This window comes from Solanum verrucosum, unplaced genomic scaffold (genome assembly GCF_900185275.1).
Source record: "Solanum verrucosum unplaced genomic scaffold, falcon-dt-bn FXZP01000252.1, whole genome shotgun sequence".
Lineage (NCBI taxonomy): Eukaryota > Viridiplantae > Streptophyta > Magnoliopsida > Solanales > Solanaceae > Solanum > Solanum verrucosum.
In genome coordinates, this window is record NW_026019988.1 from 3,918,927 (window position 1) to 3,937,124 (window position 18,198).

The following is an 18,198-nucleotide window of genomic DNA, read 5'->3' on the forward strand; positions in this document are numbered from 1 at the left end:
ACTAATCATTACATTTCGATACCTTTACCTGGGAAAAATACAGTACTATGATAATTTGTGGCCTTTCGAAATTGTAAGGGATCAAGCATTTTTCTGGATCAGTACTAATTGTACTACATTCCCTTTCTTGATATATCTACTTTATACCAAAGGGAATTTTAATCAAAATTTGCCTATGGTATAGATCGTATAATTAGTGTGGACTTTATTTCAACAACACGTCTATATGAGGATATATATTCTTAAAAGATTTCATTTTTTTTCTCAAATTAAAAGTAATATTCTATTGAAAAAGATTACACCAGCTGGACATATAGATTTATTTTTCCTTTAGCAGAATACTACATTGTTTTCAACAATTTACAAAATATATACATTTTGTTCTTATAGGAACTTAACTTATATTAAATGCAATATTTATGATTATTGAAGTAGCTCAGTTGGTTAATTATCTAAACTTTCACTTTATTGGTGAAGGTTTGATTTCTCACTTTGTAATACTCTTCCTCTACACCGAATTTTTGTTTTTAAACAAAAAAGATTAAAAAATGAGAAAGAAAAAAACAATAAATCTAGTGACAATCCAAAGGGAACAATGTTATGGGAATATTTTAAAGGTGATGATTATATTCTATTCATTTTTCATGCATGCCCTTTATCATACAAGTGATCAAGAACAATCTAGATATATCCATCAACTTGTAATTCTTCTACCAATTTTCAAATTTTTTTCTCTTTTAGCAAACATAATATCTCTATATATAGCTTCATGGAAGGTCCAATTTTCTCAACAACAAATCAAACCTCAAATTCATTTCAAAAATTCTTGTAGCCTTAAGCTTCACAATTTCTTTCCTCTTCACTAAAAGCTATATACATACCTTGGCATTTGGCCAAACTATACTCACTAATTCTTGAAGTTATTTAAACATGGATATGGTGATGAAGTTGGGAACATCAAGCTCGGTGGTGATTTTCACCAAGAGTAGTTGTTGCATTTCTCACAGCATTGAAACACTGATCCGTAGTTTTGGAGCAAACCCTACAATTTACGAGCTCGATACACATCCAAATGGGAAGCAAATGGAGAAGGCATTGATGGAACTAGGGTGTCATCCAAGTGTGCCAGCAATATTTATAGGGAAAGAGTTAGTTGGTGGTGCTAATGAGATAATGAGCCTTAATGTGAGGGGAAAGCTTAAACAATTGCTCATTAGGGCTAATGCCATTTGGGTATAGGGAATTAATTAATTAATAATGACTAGCTATGTATATAGCAATTAGTCTAATAATTAGAGTTTTGATAATAAATTTACCACCTTATTATAGAGAGTCATTCTGTTTTCTCTTACATTTTGCTTCTTGATGTATAAATAAAATTTATATACTTAGGTCATGTATAGTCTTTTCTTTTGGTAATCTAGTGGCAATTTTGCTTTATTCACACATGAAATCAATAACAATGAGCTTCTTTACGTATTGAATTTTGATCTAAAGTAGTAACAATCATATCTTATAGCTATAGTATTACTCTGTGTGGCTACATGTTCTATCATTTTAACATTTGTGTATGGATACATGCCATACCTTAAGTTGTTTCACTACTTGTTATTTATATATTTCGAAATTTAGCAAGGTCCATCAATTTTTACTAATGAAATTAATAAGTATCAAAATATGTGGGGAGATTGATATTTACATCTTAAAATTAAAGAGCGCTTTCCAAATTAATTTAATTTTGAGATTTTGACCTTTAAGAGTACTAAATTTGTCATTCATCTAAATGTGTATGTAAACTAAATTTCATAGTGTTAAGAGCTAATTGCATTATTTTCCTACTCGTTTCCAAATTACAAAAATTCCTTAAGATTTATGGATTTCGGGTACATCACCGAACTTCCGGATACATCACCGAACTTCCGGATACGTTAGAAGACATCCAGATCCATAGGTGAGGGATGTATAAGAGAGGGGATAGGACATCAAGATACATCACTGGACTTCCGGATACATCAACAAACATCCAAATACATATGTGAGGGAAGTATCCGAGGGGTTAGGAATGTATCAGCGAGAGAAGAGTGATGTATCTGAGAGGGGATTTTTGAAAAAAATTTAGATGGTAAAGAATTTTAGAGATTATGGTAAAATAAGATGTGTATTTAGGTAATTTTTCCAAAAAAATTTTAACCCACTCTGAACCGGTCTACAAGCTCAATCTTTCCTTGGCCCATTTATTTAACCGTGTTGGGTTGGCCTGTAATGGGCTGGGCCAAATTGGATATGATCTAGACCGACCAAGTTAAAAAGTTTTTTTTGGTCCACATTTCATTTTCTCAAAAGTTAATTTGATTAATCTTCAGAGCTAAATTATATTATGTTAATTTAACGATTAAAAAAAATTAAAATTAAAATATTTAAAAACTACACAAAAAGTACCATAAGTTGTAATTTTTCCCATAATAATATATATGGTGAAAATAGACATCTTAAAATAATGGTCAAAGTTCAAATAATTTGAATTGTAAGATGCAAAAAATGAAACATATTTTGGGACGGAGTTAGTAATGATAGCCTTGGTGGAATAGGGGTAATTCCGGCAAAAATGGAATAGGATGAGTGATAAGAGATAAATACGGAAATTGGATTGTGGAATTCAGTGATGGAATCAGGATTTTCAATCGTTCAAAATATGAAGAAATAAAAACATGAACTAACGGAAGTAAATTCAACAGCTATTACATATACATAAAAAAAATTAACCATATATAAATAAAATAATTTTCTAGTAAAATGGATTCGAATGAACCTCTTAATATAACCCCAAGTTAGCTCCGCCCCTGAATTAGGCAACATTTTTGAAGCAACAAATATTATATCAGAACTATATGGGCTGCAAAGAGGATAAAGGATTGCACTCGCAAATAATCAAACATCCCTTGAAATTAATATAGATCGCAAAGAAATCATTTACTATATAGGTAAAGACCATCCAACTTATTCTAATTATTAATATTTTGTCTTATTGTAGGGACCTACACCTCTAATTGGGGAACCCACGGTATAAACGAAAATCAAGTGGCAGATATCTTGACTAAGAAGAAGTTTAGGTTGACAAAAGCCAACTCTTTTATGTTTTGGACATTTTCTTCATTGTTTGTATTCGATAAAAGAAGCAAATAAAGTAGAAACTCTTTTTGTTAGCTTAAAAGGCAATCTACTACTATTAAGACCCCCTCCCCAAGCATTACTATCAGGAGCAACGCTCTGCCACTTACCTATGTTGATGAATATTAAGTTATAATACTCTATATATCTTGTTTACCTAAAAAATTGTCAGTCACGTTTCAAATTGTTAATTCCTTAACCAGAGAAAATAGACTACTTCAATAATATTTGACCTTTCGAGGTAGTAAGGGAGCTTTGTTTTTTTTTGGATGAGAAGAGATTGTAATTTTAACAAATTTTGTCACGTATCAACTAAAGTTTCTATGTGGTACGGATCATAATGTGGACTTGATTTCAACAACACATCTATATATGAGGATATATTCTGAGAAAGATTGAGTGAAAAGGTCAAAATTAAACTACACACCTAAAGTATATATTCCTGAATTATCACTAAATGTTTGTCGAAATATATCTCAATTATCAATTGTTTACTTTTTCTACCGCAAAAAATCAGGATACTTAAAAATGTTGAAACGGGAAGACGTTTTTTTTCAACCAAAAAAGAAAAAGCATGAAAAGGAACTAACAGAAAAAACAAAGATCTATTAAGATAAACTTTAGCTAGTGACATATGTATATATAATATATGTTCTTGGAATATTTTAAAGGTGATAGATTTTATTCTTTTCATTTTCAGCTCGAGTATGTTATGCTATATTAGAATCCAGATAAGGCACAAAATATGCCCTTATTATCATACAAGTGTAAAATCAAGAACAATCTAGATATATCACATCATCAACTTGCAATTCTTTGAAATTTCACTTTTTTCTCTCTTTTAGCTAACATAATGCCTCTATATATAGCTTCATGTTAGGTTCAATTTTCTCAACAACAATTCAAGCCTCAAATTCACTTCAAAAATCTTCACTATTTCTTCTAGCTTTCATAACTTCTTTAAATTCCTCTTCACTAAAAGTTACAAATCTATTGGCATTTGGCCAAACTATACTCATTATTTTTTCAAGTTAAAAAATGGATATGGTGATGAAGTTGGGAGCATCAAGCGGGGTGGTGATTTTCACCAAGAGTAGTTGTTGCATTTCTCACAGCATTGAAACCCTAATTCGTAGTTTTGGAGCAAACCCTACGGTTTACGAGCTCGATACACATCCAAATGGGAAGCAAATGGAGAAGGCATTGATTGAATTAGGGTGTCATCCAAGTGTACCAGCAATATTTATAGGGAAAGAGTTAGTTGGTGGTGCAAATGAGATAATGAGCCTTAATGTGAGGGGCAAGCTTAAACAATTGCTCATTAGGGCTAATGCAATTTGGGTATAGAAATTAATTAATAATGACTATAGGCTATAGCTATGAAACATAGAAAGTTACCACTTATAGAGAGTCTTTTTGTTTAATTTCTAGCTCTAATATATTTCTTCTTGTGGTATAAATAAAAAGTAGTTACACTATGGTCATATACGTAGGTCATGGATAGTCTTTTCTTTTTGGCAATCTAGTGGCATGTCTTTATGTATTGGATTTTAATCTAAAGTATCAATAATATCTTATTATACTACTTTGTGTGGCTACATGTTCTATCATCTTTAACATTTTGAGATAGGGCAAGGTTCTATCATATGTACTTTTTTAGACCATACAACAGATTATTCATGTGCAAATCAAAATGCATGTAGTTCTTGTTCAAGCATAGACATAAAAATTATCAAACTCTAATTAATACTGAGCTCTAAAACCTTGTGCAAGTATATCTTGATTCTAGGTCATAATGATGTCAAAATTATGTAATAATTTTCCATTTACTAAGGGTTTCTCGAATAAAATGTCTTAATTATTGTTACATTACTCGTTCCTCATCGATTGTGTAAAGATTTCCAATAAAAAGTTTTTAATGGTCCTGGACTACTCCAGTAATTTATGTTTAACATAATATATAATTTAAGTTAAAATTATTGAATTATATATAACTTATAACTATAACGGTAGTTTCGCCTCCAGATAACCAATTCGAATATCTTTTCGATTATCCAAATAACGATTTTTGCAAATATTCTTACTACAAATTAAAAGTTGACTTTTTAGGTGACATATGAATGAAATCTTCTAGCCATTAATAGGACAATTTGTCATTTTCCCATTTGAATGCAATGGCAGGGGAATGTGTTCTTTTCTTTTTTTGGTTTTTAACTCAATTCATTTTGAAGTCCGACTAATTTAAACGTATTTTAAAAAAATCACTTTAAAGAATAAAATGTGTCTTATCAAACTACTTCATAAAATTTAGTGCTCAAAATCGAGACCTTTGATAGAAACAAAATATTGTGTTCGAATTTGCACAAGGCATATTATAGGAGAACATGGGAATAATGTCATGAGACGCCAAAAGTGAACTTGTTAACAAATGGATGTTTTCAATATTAGTACATCTGAGATTGCTTAATTGGTTCATTCGAAAAGAATATATATATAGCATATTTGTCATTTCCTTCTCGAAAAATATTTCCAAGCTCTTTTATTTATTTTTTTACTAGCCTTTCGAAGGTAGCAAAGGACAATTTTTATTTTTTAAAATTACCACTTTTTTTCTGAGAAAGAATCAATTGATGATACGAAAATGACTCATCATGTGATGTACCGTTTGGAATATTTGATAATAGTTTTCTATCGAGTTAGTCATGATCAAAAATTTATTTCTACAATTTGAAAGGGTGTAGCGGGGAATTTCATAAGGGAGATAAAAAATCGAATTTCATCTGGTCCTTTCTTAGTCGGTTGAGTTTGATGCATGCAAGAGAGTGATATCGCAAAAAGGAGCGCTACGAGATGTCTTTACTTGGTTCCTTTCTTAGTTGAATTCATTGCACCGGTTTGTGTAATGGCTAATGCAATTTATATTTTCTGTGTCATTTGCGCGATATTTTCCAAAAAAAAACTTACTACTTAATCTTTGTACGGACATCTTGTAAATATTTTTTTTATCTTCAATCCAAGAAATTTAAATAAAAATATGCCAAAATCTTTTAGAAACTAAAGAAAATCACTCCAGCAGGAATAGATTCCTCTTCCTTAAGAAAATATACTGAAAAAAATATATTTCTAGGGCCCTTGCTTGATGGAATAACTAATTAAGCGGCTCCTTTTTTGTTTTTGATATTCAATATTTGTATTAAAGCTCAATTAAATTAAAATTTTGTATTAAAAAATCTCACATTTAAAGGGTAAACGTTTTGTAAAAATGTGTAGAGCTCTTTTAGCTGCTTAATCTTAGACTATATTAGATTGTGTTATCTCCTGTATTTAGGTTAGTCAAAAATACAGAAACAGAAAAAAGATGAAATTGACAGAATGATTTTTTTTTAATTCGAGTCCACAGAAACCATTGTGTTTCCTTAAGAAATTTAATCCCCTCACTGTACCCGAGGTTGCAGATTAATTCCTCCCAAGATAAAACGGATTAACCTGTTAAAGAAGTAGCGGTACCTCAAACTTCAATAACTTCAGCGAACGCAAGAACAGCAATAAGAGCACACACAGACTCAGTTGATCGAGTTTTTTCCAGAACATTGTGTCCTTTGGGAAAAGTTACGACTTTTCGGAAGGAATACCGTTTGGGAAAAGTAATGACTTTTTGGAAGGATTACCGTTACACGTGAATTTCAAATAAATTCAGTTGCGCCAAATTAATTATGTTATTTAATTAACGAATTAATTTATAAGAGAAAGGAAATGATTTAACAAGATTGATTAAATAAATTTTGTCCAAAAATATTATCAATCAATCACATCATTTGCCAAATCCGAATCCAAAGCCGAGCGAGCGACGACGACGGCGCGAGGGGGCACCTTCTTCTTAACCCTTTAAGAACTAAAGGAAGTGTTTCCTAATATAAGGACAACAATTTCCTTTCTTCTACCGATATGGTAAAAATGACCTTTCATTTGCACTTTTGCAATGATGACTTTTCATTTTCCCTCCAAAATTGGTTCCCCCATTTTCATTGGTTCTTCCACTTTCCATTTTCTCTTTTTATTTCCCATTCACACTTTGCTAAACCCAACAATCCCCCACATGAATGGGGAATGACAATTGTTAAAACATATGCATGAAAAACTTGTGTGTCTTGTAAGTAAGGACTAATCGCATCTGGATAAGTAGGTTTCTCTTTAAACTTTCCGTAGTGAACATATATCGGATATACTCGGTCAATCGGTAGATTTGATATCTTTGAACCGTCGAGCTTTAGTGTATACCTAGACAACATAAGTCACACAATCAACCCTTGAACTGTTTTTGGTTCTCATTGTTTTGTTCGTTTTAGCCATGAACACATCTCGGTTAATAAGTGCTTAGAGAACTGGTCTTATCGGATTCTCCTTGAAGCGGCTTACACTTCATACTTACATAGGTGGTTTCTAATTGTGTTATCCCGTAGATGCACTATTTGATATACCCTGTATCAAACTTAGAAACCATTAAAAAGTCTTTATGCCTTTATCCTGGTTACTGAACATTGTCTCATCATGAGAATGGACCATCAAATATGTTTTGACAATGTTGAACCGTCATCTATGACTTTGTTTTATCTCCTTGAACCTAGATCTTGGGATCTCCAGTCTTCTAGGTAGAGTTACCGCCACGATGACTTGTTCTCGGCCATAGTCCCATTCTCGTCGATGATCTCTCAACTCCCTCTCTAGTTAGGCCTTTTGTAAGTGGATCCGACACATTATCCTTTGACTTTACATAGTCAATTGTGATAATTCCACTAGAGAGTAGTTGTCTAACAGAGTTATGTCTTCGTCTTATGTGACGAGACTTCCCGTTATACATAATGCTTCCAGCCCTTCCTATTGCAGCTTGACTATCGCAGTGTATGCATATAGGAGCCATTGGTTTGGGCCAAAACGGAATATCTTCTAAGAAATTCCGGAGCCATTCAGCTTCTTCACCTGCCTTGTCTAAAGCGATGAATTCTGACTCCATTGTAGAGCGAGCTATACATGTTTGTTTGGATGATTTCCAAGAAATTGCTCTTCCACCAATAGTGAAAACATATCCACTCGTGGATTTCGTTTCAGTTGACCAATAGTGAAAACATTTCGAATCCGAAGCCGAAGCCGAGCGAGCGACGACGACGGCGCGAGGGGGCACCTTCTTCTTAACCCTTTAAGAACTAAAGGAAGTGTTTCCTAATATAAGGACAACAATTTCCTTTCTTCTACTGATATGGTAAAAATGACCTTTCATTTGCACTTTTGCAATGATGACTTTTCATTTTCCCTCCAAAATTGGTTCCCCCATTTTCATTGGTTCTTCCACTTTCCATTTTCTCTTTTTATTTCCCATTCACACCTTGCTAAACCCAACAGATTGAAAATTATTTGAGTCTAATTAGCTTTTAAACCATTTGCTTAGCATATTTATTTACTTTCATCGTATACTATGTATTAAAAAGAACAACTGCATAAACTAATTAAATTAACCATCTAGGCAACATAACAAACTAATCTATATCAACAACAAACTAATAAAATCTCAATGCATATTATGTACTTAATTACTACGAATATTAGTTGTGGTACTACAATCAACAACATATTTAATTCTTAAGAATAGGAACATCAAGAATTACATAAGGTAACATAATTAGACCAAAATAATAAGATAGAGAGAGCGGCTCATGACTCTTTAAAAGAGTACAAAAAATATCGAGAGAATAATTTCTCCTTAAACAAGACTCTCTAAAGAAGTACATACTTAATACAGCAATCAAGACAAACACTAAATAAATAAAAAGATGACGAAAAATAATTTAAAAAATTGAAGTTTTTTTTTTCCAAATTTTATAAGTGATATATAATATCCAAGGAGTACTAGTTTAATTTAACCAGTCTTAGAACGAGGAGGTGATCGTTTGCGTGAACGTTTTGCTTGTTGTGCAGAGATTGTTATTTTTCGATACGTTGTTATATGTTTCCTATTTACAAACGTCCCTCGTTCTTGCTCTTGGGCTTTTTCGTCTTCATTTTTCACTATTGGGCCTTGTAATAGTACTTGTGCATTTTTTGGTTCATTTTTCACTATTTTTGGTTCATTTTGCATCACTTGTTGTTCTTCTCCTTGTCTTTGTACATTTTCAGATGATTCATCTCCTGGTTCAGACAAAACTGAATAAAGTGTACCCAAAATCAGTTCAACACTTCACAATACTACTATACTGTATTACTATAGGGTCAATGGCACAAATTAAAAAAAAAATCGTGGCCATAATATTATATTTTCGTATTATAATATCCTATAAGTTATATGTTGCAGTTAGGGGTGTACAAAACTGAACCGAAAACCGAACCAAACCGCAAACCGAGTCAAATCGAGAAAAAAAACCTGACTAGTGGTTGGTTTGACTTGATTTGGTATTGGAAAAAAAAAAACCAACTATATTTGGGTTGGTTTGGTTTTAACTAAAAACAATCAACCCAAGACCAAACCAACCCAACATTATATATATAATTTTAAAATTTTATTTTATACATAAAAATATTTACTTTGATATAATTTTTAAATATTTCTTATACTTTTTCATAGTTTTTATCTTTTAATATATTATTATTTCAAGTTTGAAACATAGAATTCTAAATGGTTCAATAAAGATTATAGTCCACAAATATTGATAATTATAATAAAGCTTAACTCAAAATTAAATTAATACTAAAGCAAAAAAAATAATCAATTCAACACTAAGAATGACAATAATATTGAATATTTGTTCTATGGTTTTACATTGGTTTATTCAAATACATAATCTAATTTTAATTTCCTTTAATATTTAGTCATATAACTAATACTTATTAAACTTATTTTAGAATGATTTAGTACTTGTAAATTATGATCATTTTCATTATGACTTGTTAATTTGCAATATTTGTTTTACGCGATTTCATTATTATTATTTTTTGTTGGATATTTTAGTATCATTACTCATGTAATATTTTGTGTTATTTTCTTAAGAAACACCTTAGATAATTGTATTTTGGTAGGACTAAAGAAATATTTGAAGTACAAGTAAATTATATGTTTGAATGAATACATTTCCCGAAAAAACCCGAAAATCCGAAAAATCCAAAAAAATCTGAAGTTGAAAAATCCGAGTTTTATTGATTTGATTTGGTTTATAGATTTAAAAATCCGATACAAATGGTTTGGTTTGATATTTAAAAAACCCGAACCAACCCGGCCATGTACACCCCTAGTTGCAGTTTTAGAAAACTTATATCTCGCTAGGCATAAGTTCAATTGCTAAGAATGGAAATGAAAGACGACATATTTAAAGGACAAAATTGAAAAATCAACCCATTTGAAGGATAACTTGTGCAATTAATAAATGTTACTACTACTACTACCATAATAATAACTACGTCTCATATTATATAGATTTTCGCTGATAAATTGGTTCAGAATAATATTCAAAAGGTTAAAAAGGTCAAAATATTCCTAATATTTGTAATTTGTATACTAAGCTGGAAAAATTGTAGGAGAGTGCAAATATGAGACGAAATTAACGATCTGGATCTTGGTTGAAACAATTATAGGTGTCAATAAATCAATTTCACTAGCAGAACACTTTTTTTCAACAAATATATCGCATAGGAAAAAAGTAAGACAAATCGATTACTTCAAGGGTTATATGTAAAAAATAAATAGTATACAAAATTAAATGAAGTAGAACATTATATTAAATTAATTTCTAGAAAAGATTATAAGCTTCAATATATATATTCCAACATACCTTTAGAAGGTTTTCCACATGATATGAAGGATTCAAATATAACTCTAATTTTGCTCTTCATTTCTATGCACTCAACTTTCTTTTTTGTGTGTATTATGAATTATCACAAGGCTCAATTAATTTTCTGTATATATACAAGAGAATAATTGTTGTCATTTATTAGTACTTTTTATTTATTGTATATTTTAATAGAGCATAAGAACAATGTGATTTTGTAAATTAGTAATATTCAAGCATCCAAGGAAACTACGTGACAGCGTGTTAGTACTAAAATATTAAAATAAGTACGTCTCTTGAATAAGACAATTGACTATATTGGAATTTTGACTGGAAATGGAATTCCCACCTAATCTTTTTCTCTACTTTACTCGTTGTTAGAGAATTGTCCATTTTAATATTAAAATGGGGAAAAATCGGTCTTAGTGACCCGACAGTGTCATGTGAAAAGATAGTTGAACAAAAGTTATTTTAGAAATAATAGATTGATGTTTCTCAAGGCGCACTTTTTAGTTGTCTTTTTTTTACTTTATCGATGATATATCTGAGATGATTATCGTTGAGAGAAAATACACACACACACACACATATATATATATATAAGCGAGGATGGCTTTCTCCGGATTTGAAATTCGAATTTTATTTTAGAAATAATAGATTGATCTTTCTCAAGGCGCACTTTATTGAAATAACCTGTTCCTTATTTCTGGTATTTTGTTGCAAGTGTCATTGTGATGTGGTTAACAGAATTAGTTACAGTTGGTTATGAAATTAGAATCTTCTAGAAGAAGATTAGCTGGACCTATAAGTACTAAGCATCAATTGTAATCGATACAATTTTTCCATATTCAATAAAACAGTTCTCATCTATCTTCTCTTTCTAAACCTCTCTAATGGTGGACATATCCGCCATGGATTCTGCATACAGAACTCAAAATTAACATGGTATCAGAGCGGTGATCTCACCTTCAGCTGAGTTTAGAAGTTTGAGTTCATCGCATTAATTTTGTTTAGTACATCAATGACGGGAGAACAATCTACTGCAGAAATGGAAGTTCCAACTACAACGATGATCGATCATCATCATCCTCTCTATCTTCAAGCTTCTGATTCTCCAGGCTTAGTAATAATTCCGATCAAACTCACAGGACCAGAGAACTACTCTCTTTGGAGCAGATCGATGAAACTAGCACTGCGAGGCAAAGGAAAGCTTGGGTTTGTGGATGGAAATTGCACAAAGAGTAAGTTTAAAGGAGAACTAGAAGAATTATGGGAGAAGTGTAACGCAATTGTGTTGTCATGGATTGGCAGTACTGTTTCTACTGATTTGATACCAAGCATAGTTTATGCTTCAAATGCTAAGAAGGTATGGGATGAATTCAAGGAGCATTTTGATAGATCGAATTTGACGAGGATTTACAATTTGTGGGCAGAAATTGCCAATTTGAAACAGGGAACTGACTCTGTGACAAGCTATTACTCTAAAATGAAGGATCTATGGAACAAACTTGATGTCATGGTTCCACTACCTTCCTGTGATTGTGAAGAGTCTAATGCTTATATAGACCATTTGAAATCGCAGCGATTGTTGCAGTTCCTTATGGGCCTTAATGAGAGTTATAGCAACCTGAGAAGTCACATTTTATCTCGCAATGCAAGTGTGACTGTGAATGAAGCTTATGCTACCATGTCTCAAGAGGAAAGCCAAAGATCATTAGGAGTGGTTGATGCTCAGAAGGATCCCTTGACTATGATGACAGGAAGGGCTCAAGGTTACAGATCTACCAGACCAGCAGGTCATGGAGGGTCTGGGAGAGGACATGGAGGGTCTGGAGGAGCTGGAATACCTTGTATCCATTGTGGCTACAAAGGTCATCTAAAGGATAATTGCTACAGGGTAGTTGGCTATCCTTCAGACTTCATAAGCAGGAGGAAAGCTTCACAACAAAATCAACAAGCACAATCCAGTCAGGGCAAACCTACAGCCAACACTAGCACCAATACCAAATCAGGAGTTCCACAAAGAACTGGCTCAGATGGTTCTTCTTCCAGTTCAGGATCAGGTTACTTCCTCACTGAGCAGCAATATCAGGAATTGCTTGGGAAACAGGATCACACAAACTCCATCAGTGAATGTGTATCTAACATGGCATGTATACATTCTTTATTATCAAATGTTTTTGCATATGAGTGAATTGTTGATTCTGGAGCCTCTCACCACACTACACCTTGTAAGGATTTGCTGTTTGACATTAGAAAGCTAGACAACCATCTGAGTGACAAAGTTCAGGTACCCACTAGTGGGAGATGTCAGATCACTAGTGCAGGGAATGCTAATATTTTTGGAACATCACAAATACAGAATGTTCTACATGTTCCTGATTTCAAGTTTAACCTTCTCTCAGTGTCTAAAAATAACCAAGGACTTGTCATGCGTTGTTCTATTCTTTCCTGATTTTTGTGTCTTTCAGGGACTTTACAATGGCAAGGTCTTAGGGATTGGTAGAGAAAGGGACGGGTTGTATCTCTTAAAGGAACAAGTCACTCCTACTACAAATGTTGTCAGTTTCAAACACCAAGCAGAAGGTGTTCTTTGGCATCTCAGATTGGGCCACCCTTTCTCAACTGTGATGCATCACATTCCATCTATTTCCAAATATGTTAGTAATAATATACAGGACAATTGTCACATATTTCCTCTTGCTAAACATCATAGGTCCACCTTTCCTACTAGTTCTAGTCAGTCACTTGCTTGTTTTGACTTGATTCATGTAGACTTGTGGGGGCCCTGTAGAAAGCCTACATATGATAAGAAATACTACTTTGTCACTATTGTTGATGACTACAGCAAATATACATGGATTTGTCTGTTACATTCTAAATGTGAGGTTACTACTGTCTTGAAGAATTTCCTTTGTATGATTAAAACTCAGTTTAATGTCAATGTGAAATCTTTAAGATCTGACAATGGAACTAAATTTTTCAATACTCAATGTATGCAATTATTGGCCTTACATGGCATAATTCACCAAAGTAGTTGTCCCTACACTCCTCAACAGAATGGCATAGTGGAAAGAAAACATAGGCACATTTTAGAAAAGGCCAGAGCCCTTAAATTTCAAAGTGGTGTGCCTATCAGTTTATGGGGTGATTGTGTTAAAACCTCTGTGTATTTGATCAATAAATTGCCTTCTTCAGTTTTAACTGGGAAGACACCTTATGAACTACTGTGTGGAAAGATGCCTATTCTTGACCACTTAAAGGTGTTTGGTTGCTTATGTTATGCTAGTACATTACCTAGAAGTGACAAATTTGTTGCAAGAGCAAAGAAGGCTATTTTGGTTGGCTATTCTGAAACTCAAAAGGGCTACAGATTATATGACCTGGAGGATAAAATCTTTTTTGTCAATAGGGATATTGATTTCAGAGAATCTATTTTTCCTTTTAAGATAGATGCCACATCAGATTTGGACATGTTCCATATCACTCCTATAAATCATTTCATCCATGATAATGCTCCTGGTCCATTAGATATTGGAGAACACCCTCAGACTTTGCCTGACTTAGTTGAGAACATGGAAAGTGACTCCTTTCTGGATCCTACTTTACTTCCTGAAGAAGTGCAGAATCCTACTCTGGTTGCAGAAGATTTGCATGGTCCTCCTCTAGTTGATACAGAAGTGCCGGATGCTATTGTCATTGACTCCACATCTGCTACTTCTGATCATAGCAGACCAGTCAGGGCAACCAGGCCTCCAATATGGCTTCGTGATTATGTTTCTACTATTCAGCCTAAAGGGACCTGCTCCTACCCTATCTCTCAATATGTTTCTTATGCTCATTTGTCCCCAGCTTATCAGATGTATTTGGCAAATGTGTCCATTCCTACTGAACCAACCTCCTTCAAAATGGCTTCTCAAGATCCTAGATGGATTCTTGCAATGCAACAGGAGATAGATGCTCTAGAAGCTAATCATACTTGGGAGTTGACTGCTTTACCTCATGGTCAGAAGACTATAGGTGCTAAACGGGTATATAAGATCAAATACAAAGCTAATGGTGAAGTTGACAAGTTTAAAGCACGGCTTGTAACTAAAGGATATACTCAAAGAGAAGGATTAGACTATCATGAGACTTTTTCTCCAGTGGCTAAAATGGTTTCAGTTAGGACTGTTATCAGTGTTGCTGCATCTAAGGAATGGGATCTGTTTCACATGGATGTTAGTAATGCTTTCCTTCAAGGAGACTTGGATGAAGTTGTCTATATGGATCTGCCTCAGGGTTTCCATAGACAGGGGGAGACCAAAGTGTGCAAGCTCTTGAAGTCTTTGTATGGCCTTAAACAGGCCTCACGACAATGGAATATTAAGCTCACATCAGCCCTCTTGGCTGACAATTACAAACAGAGCTCCCATGATCATTCGTTATTTACCAAAACGCAAGGATCAAATATTGTGATTATTCTCATATATGTAGATGACCTTCTTATTACTGGAAGCAACCAAGATCTCATCTATGCAGCCAAACAGTATCTTCATAGCAAGTTCAAAGTCAAGGACCTAGGACCTCTCACTTATTTCCTAGGAATAGAAGTCATGAGATCCAACCATGGAGCCTTACTCAATCAAAGGAAGTATACATTATAAGTCATTTCTGATGTTGGTCTGAGTGGAGCCAAACCAGCTTCCACACCATTAGAAGCCAATATCAAGCTCACAAGTGTAGCCTATGATGATCATCTAGGCAATGTGACTAATGACCCTTTATTGGAAGATATTTCTGCCTATCAAAGACTAGTTGGGAAGCTAATCTACCTGATTATAACCAGACCTGATATTTGTTTTGCTGTGCAACTGCTAAGTCAGTTCATGCAACAACCAAAAAGGTCTCATTGGGATGCAGCACTCAGGGTAGTTAGATATCTCAAACACTCTCCTGGATTGGGTGTTTTCATGAAGAAAGGTTCTGAACTGAAGTTGAGTGCCTACTGTGATTCGGACTGGGCAGCCTGCCCTAACACTAGGAGATCTGTGACAGGGTATGTTATTCAACTTGGAGGCTCATTGATCTCTTGGAAATCAAAGAAACAACACACGGTTAGTCGCAGCTCAGCAGAGTCTGAATATAGAAGCATGGTTGCAGTTGTGTCTAAAGTCATTTGGTTGATTGGGTTCTTGCAAGATATTGGAGTCAAGGTTCCCACCCCTATAGAGTTGTTCTGTGACAACAAAGCCGCAATACAAATAACTTCAAATCCTATGTTTCATGAACGTACAAAACACATTGAGATTGATTGCCATTTTGTGAGGGAAAGGTTTCAGGCAGGGCTGATTAAACCTGCACATCTATCAACTACTCTACAATTGGCTGACTTGCTTACCAAAGGTCTTGCTGTAGCACAACATCACTTCCTTTTGTCCAAGCTTGGGGTTCTAGATGTTTTCCACCCTGCAACTTGAGAGGGTGTATTGAAATAACATGTTCCTTATTTCTGGTATTTTGTTGCAAGTGTCATTGTGATGTGGTTAACAGAATTAGTTACAGTTGGTTATGAAATTAGAATCTTCTAGAAGAAGATTAGCTGGACCTATAAGTACTAAGCATCAATTGTAATCGATACAATTTTTCCATATTCAATAAAACAATTCTCATCTTACTTCTCTTTCTAAACCTCTCTAATGGTGGACATATCCATCATGGATTCTACATACAGAACTCAAAATTAACACACTTTCTGTTTGTCCTTTTTTTACTTTATCGATGATATATCTGAGATGACTATCGTTGAGAGAAAACACACACATATATAGGCGAGGATGGCTTTCTCCGAATTTGAAATTTGGATTTTAAAATGTTGAATAGTCTTTCTTTTATCTGTCGGGTGCTCTTTGGGCCTCGTCTTTGTCAGCTTTAGACTAGTGGTGTATTACGTCATGGCATACCTATCTTTCTTTGTCTTTTTTTTTTATTCGTCATTGCTTACGTATTTTCTACGTGTTCAAGTTGTGTAACGCTATGGAGTCGGAAAAAAAATATATAAAAAAATAAAATATATATATATATAGATTTATCACACAAATAGCTTGAATGTCACCTGGCATATTAATTCACACCCAATCTAATTTTCCCTTTGAATCATTAGGAGAACTCAATTAAAAGGAAGTTTTGAGGTTTATAACTCAATTTTCTTTTTGACTTCTATGTTTTTGTATTATTTTATTGTTATAGAGTATATATAGATTACAAATTATGTGATAGATCATAGTATTTAATTCTCTAATTTATGTTTTCTTTATTTTTATCAATTAGTGGCTATAAAGACAAGAAGATAGTGGTTATTATTTCTTTCACATGTTCTTTATATTTTCTTTCTTTTATATAACCATTCACCTATTAACTACCCCAACTATGATTAAAGAATGACCAGGACAAATACTTGACCAAGCAAATAAGAAACACTAATTACAGGTTGTTTGGGTGGTTAATTATTTTCGATATATTTGGTTGTGATAGTAGGTTAAATATAATGTTTATTTTGATTTATATATATAATATTGAAAAAGTTGCATTTAATGTAACGATTGATTTGGAGTAATTCGGACATTACCTTATATTTTTCCCTTCATTTTGACTCTGTTTATGATTGTCAATAGTATTTTGTCCTTTACCGTGCTTTTTACGATAGTTCTATATTGTACTTTACTACAACAAATAAAGGATTTAGCAGCTACAAATAAGAAGTTGTTTTGTGTGAGGTATAAAGTATAATAATCTCAGGATAAAATGCATGATTATTTTATCTTGTGTTTGGTTGGAAGCATTAGGTAATCCTTAGATTATTTATCCCACCAGTTATACCTTAGTGATGAGATCTCATCTACATGGTGGAATTAATAATAACTTATTTTGGAATAACTTATTTGGGGATAATTAATTATGAGATAGCTTGTTCCCAACAAATAAGAAGTTGTTTTGTGTGAGGTATAAAGTATAATAATCTTAGGATAAAATGCATGATTATTTTATCTTTTGTTTGGTTGGAAGTATTAGGTAATCCTTAGATTATTTATCCCACCAGTTGTACCTTAGTGATGAGATCTCATATACATGGTGGAATTAATAATAACTTATTTTGGAATAACTTATTTGGGGATAATTAATTATGAGATAGCTTGTTCCCAACTAAACTACCCCTAATTGTCGCTATATTATATTCAGC

At 33.2% G+C, this 18,198-nt stretch overlaps 3 protein-coding genes across 3 annotated transcripts in view; 2 read left to right on the forward strand and 1 right to left on the reverse strand.

Annotated features, from left to right (window-relative positions):
• The window catches only part of LOC125819013 (uncharacterized), a 513,298-nt gene that overhangs the window by 135,386 nt on the left and 359,714 nt on the right, over positions 1–18,198 (reverse strand). The window lies entirely within an intron of this gene.
• Positions 846–1,290, forward strand: LOC125819029 (monothiol glutaredoxin-S1-like). Its single transcript, XM_049498544.1, has one exon. It carries the CDS (start codon positions 931–933, stop codon positions 1,237–1,239), a length of 309 nt encoding a protein of 102 aa, XP_049354501.1. The 5' UTR covers positions 846–930; the 3' UTR covers positions 1,240–1,290.
• On the forward strand, positions 4,205–4,531 carry LOC125819030 (monothiol glutaredoxin-S1-like). The gene has a single exon (XM_049498545.1). The coding sequence runs from the start codon at positions 4,207–4,209 to the stop codon at positions 4,513–4,515; it is 309 nt and encodes a 102-aa protein (XP_049354502.1). The 5' UTR covers positions 4,205–4,206; the 3' UTR covers positions 4,516–4,531.